Raw genomic sequence first — 18,038 nt, forward strand, 5'->3', positions numbered from 1 at the left:
AGGCCAATCATCAGAATCTGCTTCCTTTTGACCACATGGATCTTCAGTCTTGGTTTCATAATCCTCTTCACCAAATGCATTTTCAGTGTTAGTTTTCTGTTTGACAGGATCACAAGTAGATTCAACAATTTCTGCTTCTTCAACCTTCCTTTTTTTACTCATTGGCATAAAGTAACTACTTATTTTACTCATTTTGAACAATGATTGCACTGATTTAACTTAGATTAATTCAAAACCGAAGTGAACACCTGCCTGTTGCAGAGTGAATATAGAACTGATAAACTGATATTTGAAGCAATTGGAATTGAACACAACTGCCTATTTCCGGTTGCATATCAACCTATGAAACAGGAAAGCAGGGTACCAACTTCAAAACTGAAAATTCAATTCGTGAACACAGTACCATCTACCGGAATATTTATAATACATTTTGCAGTATTATATAATTTTGTCCCAATCATGTCAATTAATCGAAAAATTTTAAAAACTTAAGAAAAAAGGTGCCAGTGCTGCATATCGTTGCGTACCGCAGAAAAAAAGCACTGGTCTACATTAAATATATATTAGACTACATGATATTATTATTATTATTATCCTTAAAAAATACAGTTAGTGTTGCTAAATGCAAAGTTTTAAAATTCGAGAAGCAACACATTTTCAGTGCAAAATGCAAAATTTAAAGGACACGTTAATAAAATTGTGAGGACAGAACAACAGATTCTAGCAACGCCATGTATGACACTGAATTATAGAAGTAGATATTAATTCCATTGCATAATAGTCTTAATTAGGCTGCAGATAGACCACTGGGCACTGATTTGAATTTCACCTGGTTTTCAAAATGATGAAGAGATATTGGAAAGGATCCAGAGGTGATGTCTTAAGTGGTTTCTGAAATGTTGATTACAAAGAAAGATTGAGGAGATTCATTTCTCCACCTTCTCCAATACTGCCTTTCTTGTACATATGTGGAGGAGGGAGGATAGGAAAGAAGACATTTTTTGTGATCCCCCACCCTTGGAAGGTTTCCTTCCCCCCCACACACATAAAAAAAAAAAAAAGTGTAATGTATTCGTACTGTGGGTAGGCAAATGATTTTTTTTCTATTTTACTAATTATATATATATATTTGTATTTAGATTTAATCGATTAAATGACACGTTTATTGATTTAATTTAAATGACTGAAACACCAAGAATAATAATAAGGAATAAGGTTTAATGGGGACTAGTGTAATATAATTACACTGATGTAACATTACTAATATAAGACACAGGCCAGAAGAGTGACTAGTGTGGTAAGGAAAGCGAAACTGGAATATGAGAGGAGATTGGCCCTAAGATCCAAAGAAAATCCTAGGGAATTTTTTAGCTATGTGGCCAGTAGGAGGAGAAATGACTGTGGAAGAATGATATTGTGGGATAAAAATGGGAATAGAGTGACTGATGCAGAGGACATAGTGGAATTGTTCAATGAACACTTTATTGGAGTATTTCATCCTAGAGGAGTCAGTTTTAATGCTAGAGGGATAGGACTGGTTCGAGGTCTGGAGGTACAGGAGGAGAGTGTGTTTCAGATACTGAGTACTCTGGATGTCAGTAAAGCTGAATGTTAGATGGTATTTCACCACGAGTTTTGAGAGAATGTGCTAGGGAATTGGCAGTGCCTTTAACGTGGCTTTTCAATGAAAGTCTGGCTTTGGCAAAGGTGCCCAGGGAATGGAAGGAAGGTAAGATAGTGCCATTGCATAAGGGTGGTAACAGACTGAAAGTGTCTAATTATAGGCCAGTTTGTGTGTCATCAGCAGTTGTTAAGCTCTTGGAGAAAGTAGTGAGGGACCGTATACAGCATTGGGCAGATGAGGGTAATGTTATCTGTGAGAATCAACATGGATTTGTGAAAGGACGCTCTTGTTTTAGCAATATGCTAGCCTTTTATAATAAAATTACAAGAACATTAGATGAGGGAAAGGCATATACTGCAATTTTCTTAGACTTGGCGAAGGCATTTGACAGGATGCCACATGATAAGCTGATATTTAAGTTGCAGCACATGGTTCTGGCTGTCAGATTGGTCAACTGGATTCAGGATTGGCTGTCTGATAGGTATCAGAGAGTTGTGTATGGTGGAGCAGTTTCCAGGAGGCAGAGGGTTACAAGTGGGGTCCCACAAGGCTCAGTACTAGGACCTATATTGTTTAACCTTTATATCAATGACATAGCCAGTGGATTGCAGGGGGATATTCAGTTGTTTGTGGATGATGCGAAGCTGGGAAGGATTACTAGTAATAGTGCAGATGTGGTAGCCCTGCAAGAGGATTTGAATAAGCTAGATAGATGGGCAAATGAATGGGGGGTGTCAGTTTAATGCAGCAAAATGTAAGGTCTTGAGGTTTGGGAAACATTGATGGGATGCTGCATACTCTATGGGAGGAGTTATTCTGGTGGAAGTTGGGGAGACAAGAGATCTAGGGTTGATGATTGATAGAAACCTGAAGTTTAGGGGACATATTGTAAAGGTGGTGAAGGTAACACAGAGGATTGCTGCGATTATGAGAAGGACACTGACCTGCAGAGATAAGAGGGTTATCATTCCGTTGTATAAGTCTCTGATCAGACCACACTTGGATTATTGTTTCTCAGATTTGGTCCCCAGGATTTGAAGTGGATAAATTAACTGTGGAAAAGATACAAAGACGGATGACAAAGATGGTTTCAGGACTGTACAAGGATAGTTATGAGAATCGGCTGAGGGAATGTGGACTGCAGAGTTTGGCGGATAGAAGAAGGAGAGGTGATATGATTGAGACTTTTAAACTGTTGAGAGGTGGTTACAGGATTGACACTGGGGAGTTCTTTCACTTGGTTGAACAGCGGGAAGGAGTGATGACAAGAAGCTATCCTTGGAAGTTACGAATGGAAACTGTGAGCAAGAGGGTGAGGAGTGGGTTCTTTGCATGGAGGGTGGTTGAGCTGTGGAATGCATTGCCTGATAGAGGGCTGAGGGCGAGAACGGTCAATGAGTTTAAGGAGTGGTATGATAGACTTTTTGTTTCTTAGGGGGAACCTCCCCTCGATGAGGCTTGACAGACTTTATGTTCTTAGGAAGGACCTCCCACGATGAGTCTTTTGACTCCATGGAGGCCTGAATAATAATAATAATAATAATTACTAGTTTCATTGGCAAACCAACTTCTTCATGTGTCAAAATACAAAGAATTAAACACAATAATTTAGGGAACATTGCCAGAATTGTGAAGTCAGAACAGTTGTTTATGGTAATTATGTAGCGAATACTGATAAGTAGAAGTAAAGAAGGTTTTAGTTCCATTATATAAGCCCTTGATCAAGCCACTTATGGTTTGCTGTGCATAGATTTGGATACATTGTTTTAAAAGGATAAAGAGATATTTGAAACATTTCAGAGATGAGTGACCAAGGTGGTCTGTGGCCTGTGATTGTTCAGTATGAAGAACAATTGAGGAAATGCAATTTGCAGTTTAACTGAATCTAGAATCTAATGGACAGTTGGAAAGGCAGGGGGGGGATATGAATGAGACATAGATTATAAATTGATAATGGTTATTACCAGATTAATTTCAAAACGGAATTTTTTTTTAATGGGGAAAAAACTAGGAGAGAGAATGATAGGTCATCCCTAGAAGCTGTATAAGGAGGATGGGAGCAAAGGATGAGAGAATCTATCTACTTTCAGAGTATATTCTCCTCTTCTTCTTCTTCCTCACTTTTGTAATATTGGCATGAGAGTAAACTTAAATAAACAGTGTTACTGCAGCAAAATTAAATAACAAACCTCCTTCAAAAAATTCTCTCTCAAAAAATAAATAAATAATAAAAAATAAAATAAAAAACAAACTTGCAGAAGATTTCTCCACACACACACTTCACAACATTTGAAACACCTACTGACATCCCATCCCTCTCACCTGTTTTTGACTGAATCCCAAATCTCCACCACAGCAACTGTAGCCCATCTTATATATCATCTAAATTACACCATGTATCAGTTTATTCTGCTACAAAGATGGTATACTGTGCTTGTATGATCCCATTCCTTGCCAGAGGATACCTAATCTTGAATCTCACCTTTTTGACCTTTTGTATCTTAAGATTTCCTAGACTGATAATGTCTGATTTATCTACTTCTCTAATATTTTCTCATTTCCAGAAATCATTTTGACCTCTAACTTCTTATCCATGAATCTTGATTTATTTCATATATTCTAAATACAGTAGCAGTGAATTAAAGATGCCAAGAAATTATACATTTCAGCATTTCAATATACATTTCAACAATTATCAGTAACAGTGAATACATTTAAACATTTCAATATACATTTCAACAACTATCAGTATCAGTGAATTCATCTTCATTGGTGACTTTAGTGTCTATGTTTCTAATTGACTCCCTTTTCCAAATTCCAATGACCAAGCCGGAAGTCAAGCAGTGGTATTTGCTGTGAATAATGATTTAAAGCAAATTATTAATCTCCTAACCAGAATTCCTGAAAATCAATTCTCTCCATTAATGCAACACGCTGGATCTTTTCTTAACTGGTTCTTCTTTCAGGTACACTATTCAGGTAATTTATCCTCTTGATAATTGTGATCACAATCTCATCCAAGTTGCATCGCTTGTGGAACATATCCTTTCCTCAGCCATTCACAACCTTGGGTAATTTGGCACTATAATAACAATGGGAAGATCTCTGTGATTTTTTCCTCCTCCTTTCCAGGGTCAACTACTCTTTTGATTCTTCACATCCAGATACTTGTTGTAATCTTGTTACAGAAATTATCTGTGTTGGAATGGAGGTTTTCATTCTTCACTATATTAAAAATTCCTACCTGTATCCAAGCTGTGGTTTTCCAAAAAATATGCCAGAGCATCCCAAGAAAAGAATTCAGATTATTGTAAGTGATTTGAAATAAAAATGCCAATTTTATTCTAAATGTAGAAGACTTTCCACCTATGTCAGTTTTATGCCTTCTGGTGCTTGACACCAGCTGTTGGGCATAACTTTGGTGCATCCACCTCTTTCTCTCCCAAATGGTAATATTGCAACATCATCTAAAGATAAGGCTAATGTTCTGATATCATTCTTCTCATCCAGCTCCTACATAGATGACAAAGTCAAATTACCCTGTCCTTTATGTTTCAGTAAGGAAATACCGTGAGTAGACATAATAATTAAAATTATAATAACGGAATAACTCACATAAAATATTGTTTATTAATAGTATAATTAGTAGTATAATTTATTATAATTTTAATTATGATTACCTTGTCCTTCTTCACCATAAATATTGCATCGCATGCTTCCTGTAACCTATCACTAGAAAGACATCAAATGAATAATGAGCAACCTGGATACCAAAAAGATTCTTGTCCTGATGGCCGCCTCAAAAGATGTGCTACTGAACAAGTAGCTGTGCTTTATCTATACACTATATTATGCCCAGCTGTTATCCATCCTGTGGCATGGATATCCCCCCATATGCAGCTAGTTCAAAATAAAAAAAAAAAAAAGAAGAAAAAAAAAGAAAGAAAGAAAGTGATGTGTTTACCATGCAACTATCAACCTACTGATCTCTTCTTAGTTGTCCATAGTAATGGTGGGAAATGTCATCAGTAGTCAACTTCTTCGTTGACTACTGATGACATTACAAAACTATCAGCTGATCACCGACCACCAATATAGATTATCCCAATCAAGATCCATACCAGATTCATCATCACCAACCTGCTTGGAAAAGACTGAAGACACTTGTGGTGTTGTACACATGATGACAACTGAATTAAAAACTTTTATTGAGATGTAAACATCACTTATGCAGTGTATGTGCAAAATACTTGATCATGTTCTGTGAAACTAATTAAAAATGCTTCTGGTTATTAATCATCAATAATGTTGATCACAATAGGAAAAACACAGGGTCTTTCAGAGTTTGATAAAGAACTTATTGTGGGTGCCCGTCTGGCTGGAGCCATGATTTTAAGAACAGTACAGCTAACTGGTTTTTCAAAAGGAGAGATTACCTAGATGTTTAATCAGTGGAAAAATAATCCACATTGTTTGTTAAAAAAGACGTAACTGCGGTCCTAAAACTCTGTCAGGAACAAAATCGCTGTCATCCAAGCAGGCTTGTATGGACAAACAGAATTTCCTGTGTGCAGTAATTGACCAAAGCATTTAATGAAGGCTTATCTTGGCCTATATCTCACTGAACTATGTGACATGAATTGAACAAGACCAGTATTGGCACTCGCAAGGAACACTGGAAGCCTGGAAAAAAATCATGTGGTCTGACAAGTCATGATGCACTTTCTTCTGTACTGACAATAAGCATAGAGTTTGGCAGTAGCCGTGAAGTAATGAATCCGGCTTGCCTTGTAAACACAACTCTAGGTTCTGGAGGTGGTGTCATGTTGTGAAGCAAGTTCTATTTGTACAGAACAAGTACTCTGATATTGCTGGAAAGTTGGGTGTCCTCTGAGGAATATCTGATCATTGTTGCCAATCAAGTTCATCCTGCAGTATTGACTTGTTATTCAGCAGTTTTATGGATGACAGTGCTACTGTCCATTGTGCAAGAATTGTTCAGCATTGGTTTAGCGACTTCCCTGGCCTCTACAAAGCTTGGAGCAAAGTCCTCTTCTGTCAAATCTGAGCCAGTAAATGAATTGCTGGTGAACACCTAGTGTGTGTTGTAGATGTAAATGGAATCCAACATTGTGTGAAATCTGTGTCAAACCTCATGTGTACTGTAATTCAGCTAAAGGAGGTCCAATATGGTATTAAATAAAAGTTTCTAATTTAGTGGATATTGCTGATGACAGTGCTTTCTACTCATCCAGCTCATTATGACAACCTTGCAGTGCTCAAAGATCTCAAGGTTTAGGATCATCTACAATACTACCTAGTACTGGCAGTCATCTTTTAATCTGTCTACCTTAGTTTTGTCAGTATTTTCCTATAAAGTATTTCCACAAGGACTACAACCTGCAGCATATATTTGCTTTAGGCACTGCGCCGCTGATTTGTGGTAGTAATAAAAAGTAAAAATAACAAATATATAAACAAAGTCCGTATTTCTGCTGCATGTGCTATTTTTTTTAGTTCTTGGATTTTTTTTCGCAGTACAAAAACTTTTAAGTTCATAATTAATATTGAATTTCTCAATGCAAAGAATGCCATTTATGTTGTGTGAACTAAGGAAATAAAGATATTCATGGTGTCATTACAATACAATTTTATTGATGGTAATTTTTATTCATTCTAAATAAATAAATTAACCAACTTTTATAGGTTGCTTTATTAGGACTCCAAATGTTGTGGACAAGAGATGCAGAGGAGGCATTAACGTATGCAAAAGTGAGCAAAAAAATTATGCCAGCTGTTAGAAATAAATTTAATGAAATTCTGAAAAAACTGATTTTTCAAACAACACTTGATTTAACAAAGTATGACAGAATTAAATATGAAACATTAATTACTATTCATGTTCACCAGAAGGATATCTTTGATGAATTAGTAAGTATGCCATTTATCATCTCTTTATTTATTTATTTTAAGTTACTCGTCTATTGCACGAATTGATAAGTGAATTGTTAAGATATTTAAATATCTTTTTTAAGTACATTTTAAATAAATATTTTGTTTATGGAAAATATGCATTATTGTTTGTATGATAATTGAAAATGAAATAAAAGAATGCATAAAATTATTGTTATGTTGATAAAATTATGTTAAAACAATATTTTACTGTAAAAACAATATAGCAGCAGCTTGCAGTTTCACTATTGGTAGTTGACTAGTGAGGCCATTAAGCCTAACTGTACCTCGTGGTTAAAGCCATCAATGGAAATAGCCTGTCATTCAGCAGCATAAAGAATCAGAAGAATGTACGTACCTTTTTATGCCATTGGAATTAAAATACCTGTAGACGCTTTTCATACTGAGTACAATGAAATAATCAAATGGAAAAGAAACGTCATAACACAGAATGTATCCATTCTTCCATTACTGAAAAACTTCTCTTTGCTGTTTGTGATACCTGCTGTATTTTATGCAGTTGCAGTTGAGAGAATACGGCATGTTTTGATTGTGATGAGAAATGAACAGCTGATGCTCAACAGGATTCAGTACAAGTGAGGTCACACAGGGCTAATACTGGAACCTATATTGTTTAACCTTTATATCAATGACATTGTCAGTGGGTTGCAAGGGGATATTAATTTGTTTGCAGATGATGCAAAGCTGGGAAGGATTATTAGTAATAGTGCAGATGCGGCGGCCCTGCAAGAGGATTTGAAGAAGCTAGATAGATGGGCAAATAAATGCGATGTTGGTTTAATGCAGCTAAATGTAAGGTCTTGAGGTTTGGGAAACATCGATGGGATGCTGCATACTCTATGGGAGGAGTTATACTGGAGGAAGTAGGGGAGACAAGAGATCTGGGGTTGATGATTGATAGAAACCTGAAATTTAGGGGACCTATTGCAAAAGTGGTGAAGCTAACACAGAGGATTGCTGCAATTATGAGAACGACGCTGACCTGCAGAGATAAAACAGTTATCGTTCCATTGTATAAGACCCTGATCAGACCACACTTGGACTATTGTTCTCAGATTTGGTCCCCAGGATTTGAAGTGGATAAATTAACTGTGGAAAGGGTACAAAGGCAGATAACAAAGATGGTTTCAGAACTGCACAATGATAGTTATGAGGATCAGCTGAGTGGATGTGGACTACAGAATTTGGTGGATAGAAGAAGGAGAGGTGATATGATTGAGACTTTTAAACTGTTGAGAGGTGGTTACAGGGTTGACACTGGGGAGTTCGTTCGCTTTGTTGAACAGCGGGAAGGAGTCATGCCATGTGGCCATTCCTGGAAGTTACGAAAGGAAACTGTGAGCAAGAGGGTGAGGAGTGGTTTCTTTGCATAGAGGGTGGTTGAACCATGGAATGCATTGCCTGATGGAGTATTTAGAGTGAGAATGGTCAATGAGTTTAAGGAGTGGTATGATAGATTTTGTGTTTCTTAGGCCTCCCCTCAATGAGTCTTGATAGACTTTGTGTTTTTTAGGAAGGACCTCCCACGATGAGTCTTTTGACTCCATGGAGGCCTGAATAATAATAATACCATTTTTGGGACTTCATGAATAGATTGAAGAGGCATGATATGATTGAGACCTATAAGTTTTCAAGGAGTTGTTACAGGCTAAATGTGAAATTTTTCTATGATGGAGGGTGTGGGAGTAGAACAAAAAACCACCACCCATCCTAGAAGCTGTATAAAGGAGAGGCAGCATGACGTAAGGATCAGATTCTTTACATTGAAAGTGGTTGGCGATGGCATGCATTGTGCAGGAAACTGGTGAATGCAGAAGTGAATGAGTGTAATGCGCTTTTCGGTGATCTATGTGTGTGATTGTGGGGGAACTCCTGCAAGAAGTCATTTTAGTAGGCCCTTAGCAAAATTATGGATTCATGATATTGCAATTACCATAAACTATTATGGTAATTACCATAATTTAATTATTAAATTGTTCAAACACTATTTAATTTTATTTAAATGATCACAAGGCATAGATGGAATAACTTTAGAATTACTGAAAGAGTTTAAGGAGTGGTATATCATGAATACTTTGCTCAAAATTTGTTTAGCTGTATGGAACAGTGAATCATATTTTAAAGATTGGTGTATGTCTGTTCTGATTCCCATTCCTATAAAAAATGGGAATAGTACTGTACAAAATGTATCGATTAGAGAAATATTGGTTTAATCAGTCTTCCAAGCAAATTCTTACTCTCTAGGGTTAAGAGGAAAATAAAAAATATATTTCAGAGAACCAAGGAGGATTCCATAAAAACAAGAGTACAGTAGATAATTTATTTAAAATACATATCATTGGGGAAAAAAATTATTATTATTATTACTATTCAGGCTTCCATGGAATCAAGATACTCATCGTGGGAGGTCCTTCCTAGGTAGTACAAAGTCTGTCATACCATTCCTTGAACACATTGACTGTTCTTACTCTCAACACTCTATCAGACAACTCATTCCACAGTTCCAACACCCTCCACACAAAGAAACCACTCCCCACCCTCATGCTAACAGCTTACTTTCGTACTTTCCAGGGATGGCCACTTGTCATTGCTCCTTCCCAGTGCTCCGCAAAGTGAAAAGACTCACTAGTGTCCACCCTCTAACTGCTCTCAACAGTTTAAAAGTCTCAATCATATCACCTCTCCTTCTTCTAGTCAGCAAACTTTGCAGTCCACATTCCGTCAGCTGATCCACATGAATAACATTGGACAATCCTCAAACCATCGTTGTTATCTGCCTCTGCATCCTTTCAACAATTAATATATCCCCTTCAAATCCTGGTGATCAAATTTGAGAACAATAGTCCAAGTTTGGTCTGATCAAGGCTCGTACAACGGAATGGTAACTCTTCTATCTCTGCAGGTCAGCCTCCTTCTCAGTATTGCAGCATTCCTCTAGGTTACCTTTACACCTTTGCAATATGCTCCCTGAATTGCAGGTTTCTATCAATCATCACCCCCAGATCTCTTCTCTCACCTACTTCCTCCAGTACAGTTCCTCCAATTGAGTATGCAGCCTCCCACCAATGTATTCGAAACTTCTAGACTTTATGTTTTGCTGCATTAAACCTATACCCCCATTCATTTTCCCATCTGTCTTGTTTATTCAAATCCTTTTGCATGGCTGCCACATCTGTGCTATGACTAATAACCCTTCCCAGCTTCACAACATCTGCAAACAACTGAATATCCCCTTGCAGTCTATTGACAATGTCATTGATATAAATATAAAGATTAAGCAATATAGGTCCTAGTACTGAGCCCTGTGGAACCCCACTTGTAACCTTCTGCTTCTTGGATATTGCCCCACCACACACAACTCTCTGATACCTATCAGACATCCAATCCTGAATCCAGTTGACTAACCCAACATTCAAACCCTTTTGCTGTAACTTAAATATCAGCTTATCATGTGGCACCCTGTCAATTACCTGTGCAAAATCCAAACAAATGACAGTGTTTGATCAACTGCTCTTGTCACTTTATTATAAAAGGCAATCATATTACTAAAACAAGAGCACCCCTCAACAAATCCATATTGATTCTCACAGATAACATTACCCTCATATGTTGAATGCTGTATATAGTTGGTTACTAATTTCTCCAAGACTGATGACACACAAACTGTCCTATGAAATGGTGAAATATCATCCAATCCCACAGCTTTACTGACATCCAGAATACTTAGTATTTGGAACACATTCTCCTCTTACACCTCTAAATCCTGAACCTGCATTATCCCTCTGGTATTAAAACTTCATCTCCAGGATGAACTACTCCAATAAAGTGCTCATTAAACAACTCGCTATGTCCTCTGCATTGGTCACTCTATTACCATTTTTATCCCACAATGTCATTCTTCCACAATCATTTCTCCTCCTACTGGCCACATAGCTAAAAAATTCCCTATGATTTTCTTTTAATCCTAGTGCCAATCTCTTCTCATATTCCAGTTTTGCCTTCCTCACCATGCTAGTCACTCTCCTGGCCTGTGTCTTATATTCTTCATGCATCTGCTCTCCACCCCACTCCTTATATCTCTTCCATAACCTCTTTTTCACCTGCAGTTTGATATTGTTTGTCATCAACTTTACACCAAATTATGTCCTCTTCTTCACTCATGGAATACAGCTTACTATTGCTGCTAACAAATATTCCTTCACCATTTCCCAAGCACTAATGATATCCTGGCCTTCCAATTGTGACCTCCATGTGGAACTTTCCAAAGTTGATATCTAAGACTATGTTGATCAGCCGCCTTATAATTCCACGTATGCTCCCTTTTCTTTGATACTTCTACATGTCTATTCATCTTCCATGTGAAAACCACATGGTCCTTCTCTCTCCAGATTGGGGGGGGGGGGATTTAAAAAAGACTGAAGGTTATCGGTGCCATGTTCCCAGATAAGAAATATGTCATCTACAAATCTCAGCCAAATATTTGGTTTAAGAGTAGCTGAGGAGATTGTCTTTTGTTCGAAATCTTCAAAAAAGATGTTAGTTAATATAGGAGACGGGGGCTGCCCATTGCCAATCCCTTATTTTTTTGTAAACTTTTTTCTCGTATTGAAAGTAGTCGGAGTGAATGCAATGTGATAGCAAGGAAAACATCTTTTTTGAAATCTTGTTCTTTAAAATATCGATAACCGATAACCTTCAGTCTTTTTTAAATTATTTTAACAACTTCCACCAAGATATCAAATTAACAATGGAGGTTGAAGAAAATGGATCTCTTCTCTTCCTGGACATAAGACTTACTAAGACATCTGATTCTATTAAAATCTCAATCTTTAGAAAATCTACACACACACAGATAGATACCTGCATGCGTCCTCACATCACTATCCTGCACAGAAAATGTGTGTCATCTCAACCCTAGCACATCGTGTCAGATCTATACTGTCAAATGATGAAGAGTTAAAAAATGAACTACAACATCTACAAAGAACTTCAGAAGTAATGGCTACTCGTCGAAAACTATCAATAAGCATCTATACTGCGCCATCAAAACAACTCAGAAACACAAGCCAACCCCAAAGGTTATACCTCCTTACCATACATCAGCTCGCTCTCCACGAAACTAAGAAGAATTTTATGAAAGTTCAACATAAAAACCTGTTTCTCTACTCTTCCTAAACTAAGATCGATTTTAAGTAAATACAAACAAGCTCACAACCATCTACAATTCCCAGGAGTGTACAAAATCACATGTGACTGCGGGAAACAATACTATGGACAAACTGAAAAATCCATCCCATCCACCTACATCTGGAAGAACACCAGAGGGATATTGCCTACAAAAGAACTAGAGCAAGTGCCCTGTCAAGCCGTGTACTGTTTTCAGTAAACACAGATGATGAAGGCCATCAACATGAGATAAACTGGACAACAACTTCAAACCTTCATATATGCCGTGACGAGGTGGAGCGCCGCATAGTCGAATCTAAGGAAATTGTTATGGACCCTCATCACATAAATAATAATCTTAGCTATAATCTACCGGAATCTTTCAGCTCTGCTATCCGATATTGGCACACTCGTGAAATCAGACGCACGCAGCTGCCTAACAATAGAACTTCAACACGGACTGTAGCTACAGTTCAAAGTTAACCTAATTTTATAATAGTCGTTTTTATAGTGATATGATGTTTCTTATAGTGTTTATTTGCTTTCTATGTCCCCACACCTCAAGAAGTCAGACAATCTGATGAAACATGTTGCATTTTGAATAAATTTAATTGTTATTCCAGTCTCGGTTATAGTCAGTATATATAAATATGAATATATATATCATCAGAAGGCCTGTGTAGCTGTATATATAATATATATAATTTATTTAGTATAAGTATAGCTCCCAACTGTGCCATTTCTCTCTAAATTATAGGTGGAGAAGAAGATCAAAGTTCCAACAGACTTCGAGTGGCTCAAACAAGCCAGATTTTACTACATGGTTGAAGATGATTATTGTCTAGTTAAAATAACAGATGTAAATTTCATCTATCAAAATGAGTTTTTGGGATGTACTGATCGCTTAGTAATTACACCTCTCACTGACAGGTTTGCCAATAAAGTTTTTTTCTTTCATCATTAATGAATACTCATTAACATAATTTTTTGTGTTACTTTGGTAAATGTGGTATAAATTTGGGTGTGAAATTTGTAGGAAATCTCGCACCCAAAAAATTTATTTAATGTTTTCTAAAGTGTCCTCATCATATCATTAATAGTTATAGCAAAATTAAATTATATTAAATGGGGATGTGGTCCACCGAAAATTTTTTTATATTTATTATTATTATTATAGCCCTCCAAGGAGTCAAATTGACTCCTTGGAGACCTAAATAATAATAATAGACTCGTCATGGGAGGTCTTTCCTAGGAAACACAAGTCTATCAAGACTGATCATGGGAGGTCCCTCTTATGAAACATAAAGTCTATCATACCACTCCTTAAACTCATTGACTGTTCTCACTCTCACCACTCGATCAGACAATAAATTCCATGGTTCAACCACCCTCCATACAAAGAAACCACTCCTCACCCTCTTGCTCACAGTTTCTTTTCATAAACTTCCAGGGATGGCCCCTTGTCATCACTCTTTACCACTGTTGAACCAAGTGAAAGAACTCCCAGTCAACCCTGTAACCACCTCTCAACAGTTTAAAAGTCTCAATCATATCACCTCTCCTTTTTTTTTCCACCAAGATCTTCAGTCTACATTCCCTCAGCCGATCCTCATAACTAACATTGTACAGTCCTGAAACTGTCTTTGTTATCTGCCTTTGTACCATTTCTACAGTTAATTTATCCCCTTCAAATCCTGGGGACCAAATCTGAGAAGAATAGTCTAAGTGTGGTCTGATAAGGGTCTTATACAACAGACTGATAACTGTTTTATTTCTACAGGTCAGCTTTCTTCTCATTATTGGAGCAATCCTCTGGGATACCTTCACCACCTTTGCAATATGCCTCTTGAATTTCAGGTTTCTATCAGTCATCACCCCCGATCTCTTGTCTCCCCTACTTCCTATAGTATAGCTCCTCCAATAGAGAATGCAGCATCCCATCGATGTTTCCTAAACCTCAAGACCTTACATTTTGCTGCATTAAACTAACAACCCCATTCATTTCCCCATCTATCTAGCTTATTCAAATACTCTAGCAGGACTACCACATCTGCACTATTACTAATAACCTTTCCCAGCTTCACATCATCCACAAACAACTGAATATCCCACTGCAATCCACTGGCAATGTCATTGATAAAGGTTAAACAATATAGGTCCTAGTACTGAGCCCTGTAGGACCCTACTTGTAACCCTGTGTCTCCTTGAAACTGCCCCACCATACACAACTCTCTGATAACTATCGGACACCCAATCCTGAATCCAGTTGACCAACCCGACATCCAAACCCATGTGCTTCAACTTAAATATCAGCTTATCATGTGGCACCCTGTCAAATGCCTTTGCTAAATCCAGAAAAATGGCAGTACATGCCTTTCCCTCATCTACTGCTCTTGTAACTTTGTTATAAAACGCTAGCATATTACTAAAACAAGAGTTCTCCCTCACAAATCCATGTTCACTCTCACAGATAACATTACCCTCCTCTTCCCAACGTTGTGTATGGTCCATTGTATAAGTTGTCACTTATCATAAAGAGTACTCCACCACTATGCTTTCCCTTCCTGTCTTGCCGAAAAATGCTGTACCCTGCAACTTCTATTCATGTTATTATATCCTCTTCTGTCAACCATGTTTCAGTGATCCCAATAATCTTTGGGCAGGCTGATGCTATCAGCGCCACCGATTCCCCTTCTTTATTCCAGATACTCCTGGCATTAGTAAAAAGTATAAAAATGCCACTATTTCTATACCCAGCATTATTCCCTCTAGACTCCACTGGGCTCAGCGTTATCTGATGTTGTCCCCCTTCTTCAAAGTACCCTTTCCGACAAGAGGCCATCCCCTGCAATCTTATCCTTAATAGAAGCTTTCTGAATTGTAGCCATTATCTAAGAAGGTTTATCGAATGTTCAGTGGATAGGACACTGTTATATGAACTAATTAATTTAATCTTGTTATATAGAGTTTCAATGATCTCGTACTGTTGTAAGGGGAAGGGTGAATGTTTAGGAATGTATATACAAGCATGTATGGATTTTCTGTAAACAGAGAATACCAGGGATCCGGGGTGTAATCTAGCTCGCCTCCTCCTGGTGCACCCTGGGTAACGCTAATTGAGCTAGAGCGATTTGGCAACCAGTCTAACACTAGTTCTCCTGGCTAATGCATACAGTCAAACAATACTGATTTTTCTAATTTTATTGATAATGCTGACAAAAAACTGGGATTTAGCCTTAAGATGTGTCAACTGAATATCGAGGGAATTAACAGAGCAAAATGTGACTATCTCTGCAAAATACTACAAGAAAATAACATTGATGTTGTGCTTTTTCTAGAAACGCATGCCAAAAATGAAGACAACTTTAATAGAAGAGGAAAAATAACTGGTTACACACTGATTGGTGCTATATACCACCGAAATTATGGCATTGCAACATATATCAAGGATGATATAGAAAATGCTTCTGTCCTGACAACAAGATGTGATAACGATATCCATCTTGTGAGTGGGAAAATTCACAACATAACAGTAGTCAATGGCTATAAACCTCCTTTAACATCATGGTCTATAGATGTGATATTGTTGATTTCTTCCAAGGTGCCTTGGATGTAGGGAATGGAGTTGGATTTAGAGTAATCTTTTTTGTGAGGGGGAGGAGGTGAGTTGTGGATAACTGGTTTTAGTGTTTTTTGGAGTTTTTTTTTTTTTTGGGGGGGGGGGTAGCCATTGGCTGAGAAAGTCTTAAGGATGTGATTTAGTTCAGTAGTTAGGGCTTGGTCATTTGAACAGATTAGTTTAGCCCTATTGAATAGTGTCTTAATAACTCCATACTGTTGTGAGGGGGGGGGGTATCGGTGAATGTATCTGCCTGTATGGGTGAATTTTCTATAAACTGAGAAAACCAAGGTACCATCAGGTTGTTGGATGACTAATGTATCTAGGAAGGGGAGGCTATTGTTTTCCTCTTTTTACATGGTGAACTTGATTCTAGGGTGTTGGTTGTTTAAGTGTGTTAAGAAGGAGAGGAGTGTATCCATGGGCCATGTTGCCAAATAGAGAACACATCATCAACCATATGGCTTCGCTACGTTGATGATGTGTTCGCTATTTGGCCACATGGCCCAGATACACTCCTCTCCTTCTTAACGCACTTAAACAACCAACACCCTAGAATCAAGTTCACCATGTAAAAAGAGGAAAACAATAGCCTCCCCTTCCTAGATACATTAGTCACCCAACAACCTGATGGTACCTTGGTTTTCTCAGTTTATAGAAAATTCACCCATACAGGCAGATACATTCACCGATACCCCCCCCCCTCACAACAGTATGGAGTTATTAAGACACTATTCAATAGGGCTAAACTAATCTGTTCAAATGACCAAGCCCTAACTACTGAACTAAATCACATCCTTAAGACTTTCTCAGCCAATGGCTACCCCCCCCCCCAAAAAAAATCCAAAAAACACTAAAACCAGTTATCCACAACCCACTTCCCCCCTTCACAAAAAAAATTACTCTAAATCCATCTCCATTCCCTACATCTGAGGCACCTTGGAAAAAATCAACAAAATCCTAAAAAAACATGACTTGACTGCTTGTTACAGACCATATAGAAAATTGGCATCCCTTAACCGCTCCACTGAAGACCTACCTGGTGTATACCAGGTCCCTTGCAGCTGTAAATTGTCCAACTTTGGCTAAACAGGCAGGACAGCAAATATCAGAATCTCAGAACACCATGCTCTGGATACTTGCCACAGAATAAGGTGGAAGAAAGCCACAGTAATGCACCACAGCAAGTTGAAATATGAAATACTATTCACGGAATCAGCCTCGGCCCTTAGGAACATGTCAAACCTCAACAAATTTGGATGCATGAGACTGCCCAAATTTGGGAAACATACCTCAGAAGAACTTCAGCCCAAAAGCCAAGAACACCTAATATAGCCCACCAAGGGGCACCATCAGGGACTTTAGGAAAATGGTAGCTTCCTCGTTTCGTTTCTCATTTGCTGTTATGTAGCACTTGCGTGCACCTGTTCTTTATTTTAAGTTCCCAAGAAGATGGCAATGTAACCTTGCCGAAATATTGGAAAGTATATATTAAAGTAGATTTAATTTATGTTTCTAGTGTACACTGTCAATTCCTTAAGTATTAATTATCAGGTTCAGAGGAGAGTGACTAAGTTGGTGAATGATGTAAAAAATGCTCCCTACATTCACAGATTGAGAGCTTGTGGATTGTACAGGTTGGTTGATAGGTGGAGA

At 37.7% G+C, this 18,038-nt stretch overlaps 1 protein-coding gene across 1 annotated transcript in view; it reads left to right on the forward strand.

Moving 5' to 3' along the window:
- LOC150095635 (dynein axonemal heavy chain 8-like) overlaps nucleotides 1-18,038 on the forward strand; it is a 2,108,518-nt gene that overhangs the window by 747,977 nt on the left and 1,342,503 nt on the right. The window contains exons 33-34 of the mRNA XM_090409931.1: nucleotides 7,331-7,555; nucleotides 13,521-13,693. Coding sequence (XP_090266057.1) covers nucleotides 7,331-7,555; nucleotides 13,521-13,693 — 398 coding nt within the window. The remainder of the gene's footprint in view (nucleotides 1-7,330; nucleotides 7,556-13,520; nucleotides 13,694-18,038) is intronic.

This window comes from Typopeltis vanoorti, chromosome 20 (assembly GCF_054136105.1).
Source record: "Typopeltis vanoorti isolate ZY-2024b chromosome 20, IOZ_Tvanoo_1.0, whole genome shotgun sequence".
In the NCBI taxonomy this organism is placed as follows: domain Eukaryota; kingdom Metazoa; phylum Arthropoda; class Arachnida; order Uropygi; family Thelyphonidae; genus Typopeltis; species Typopeltis vanoorti.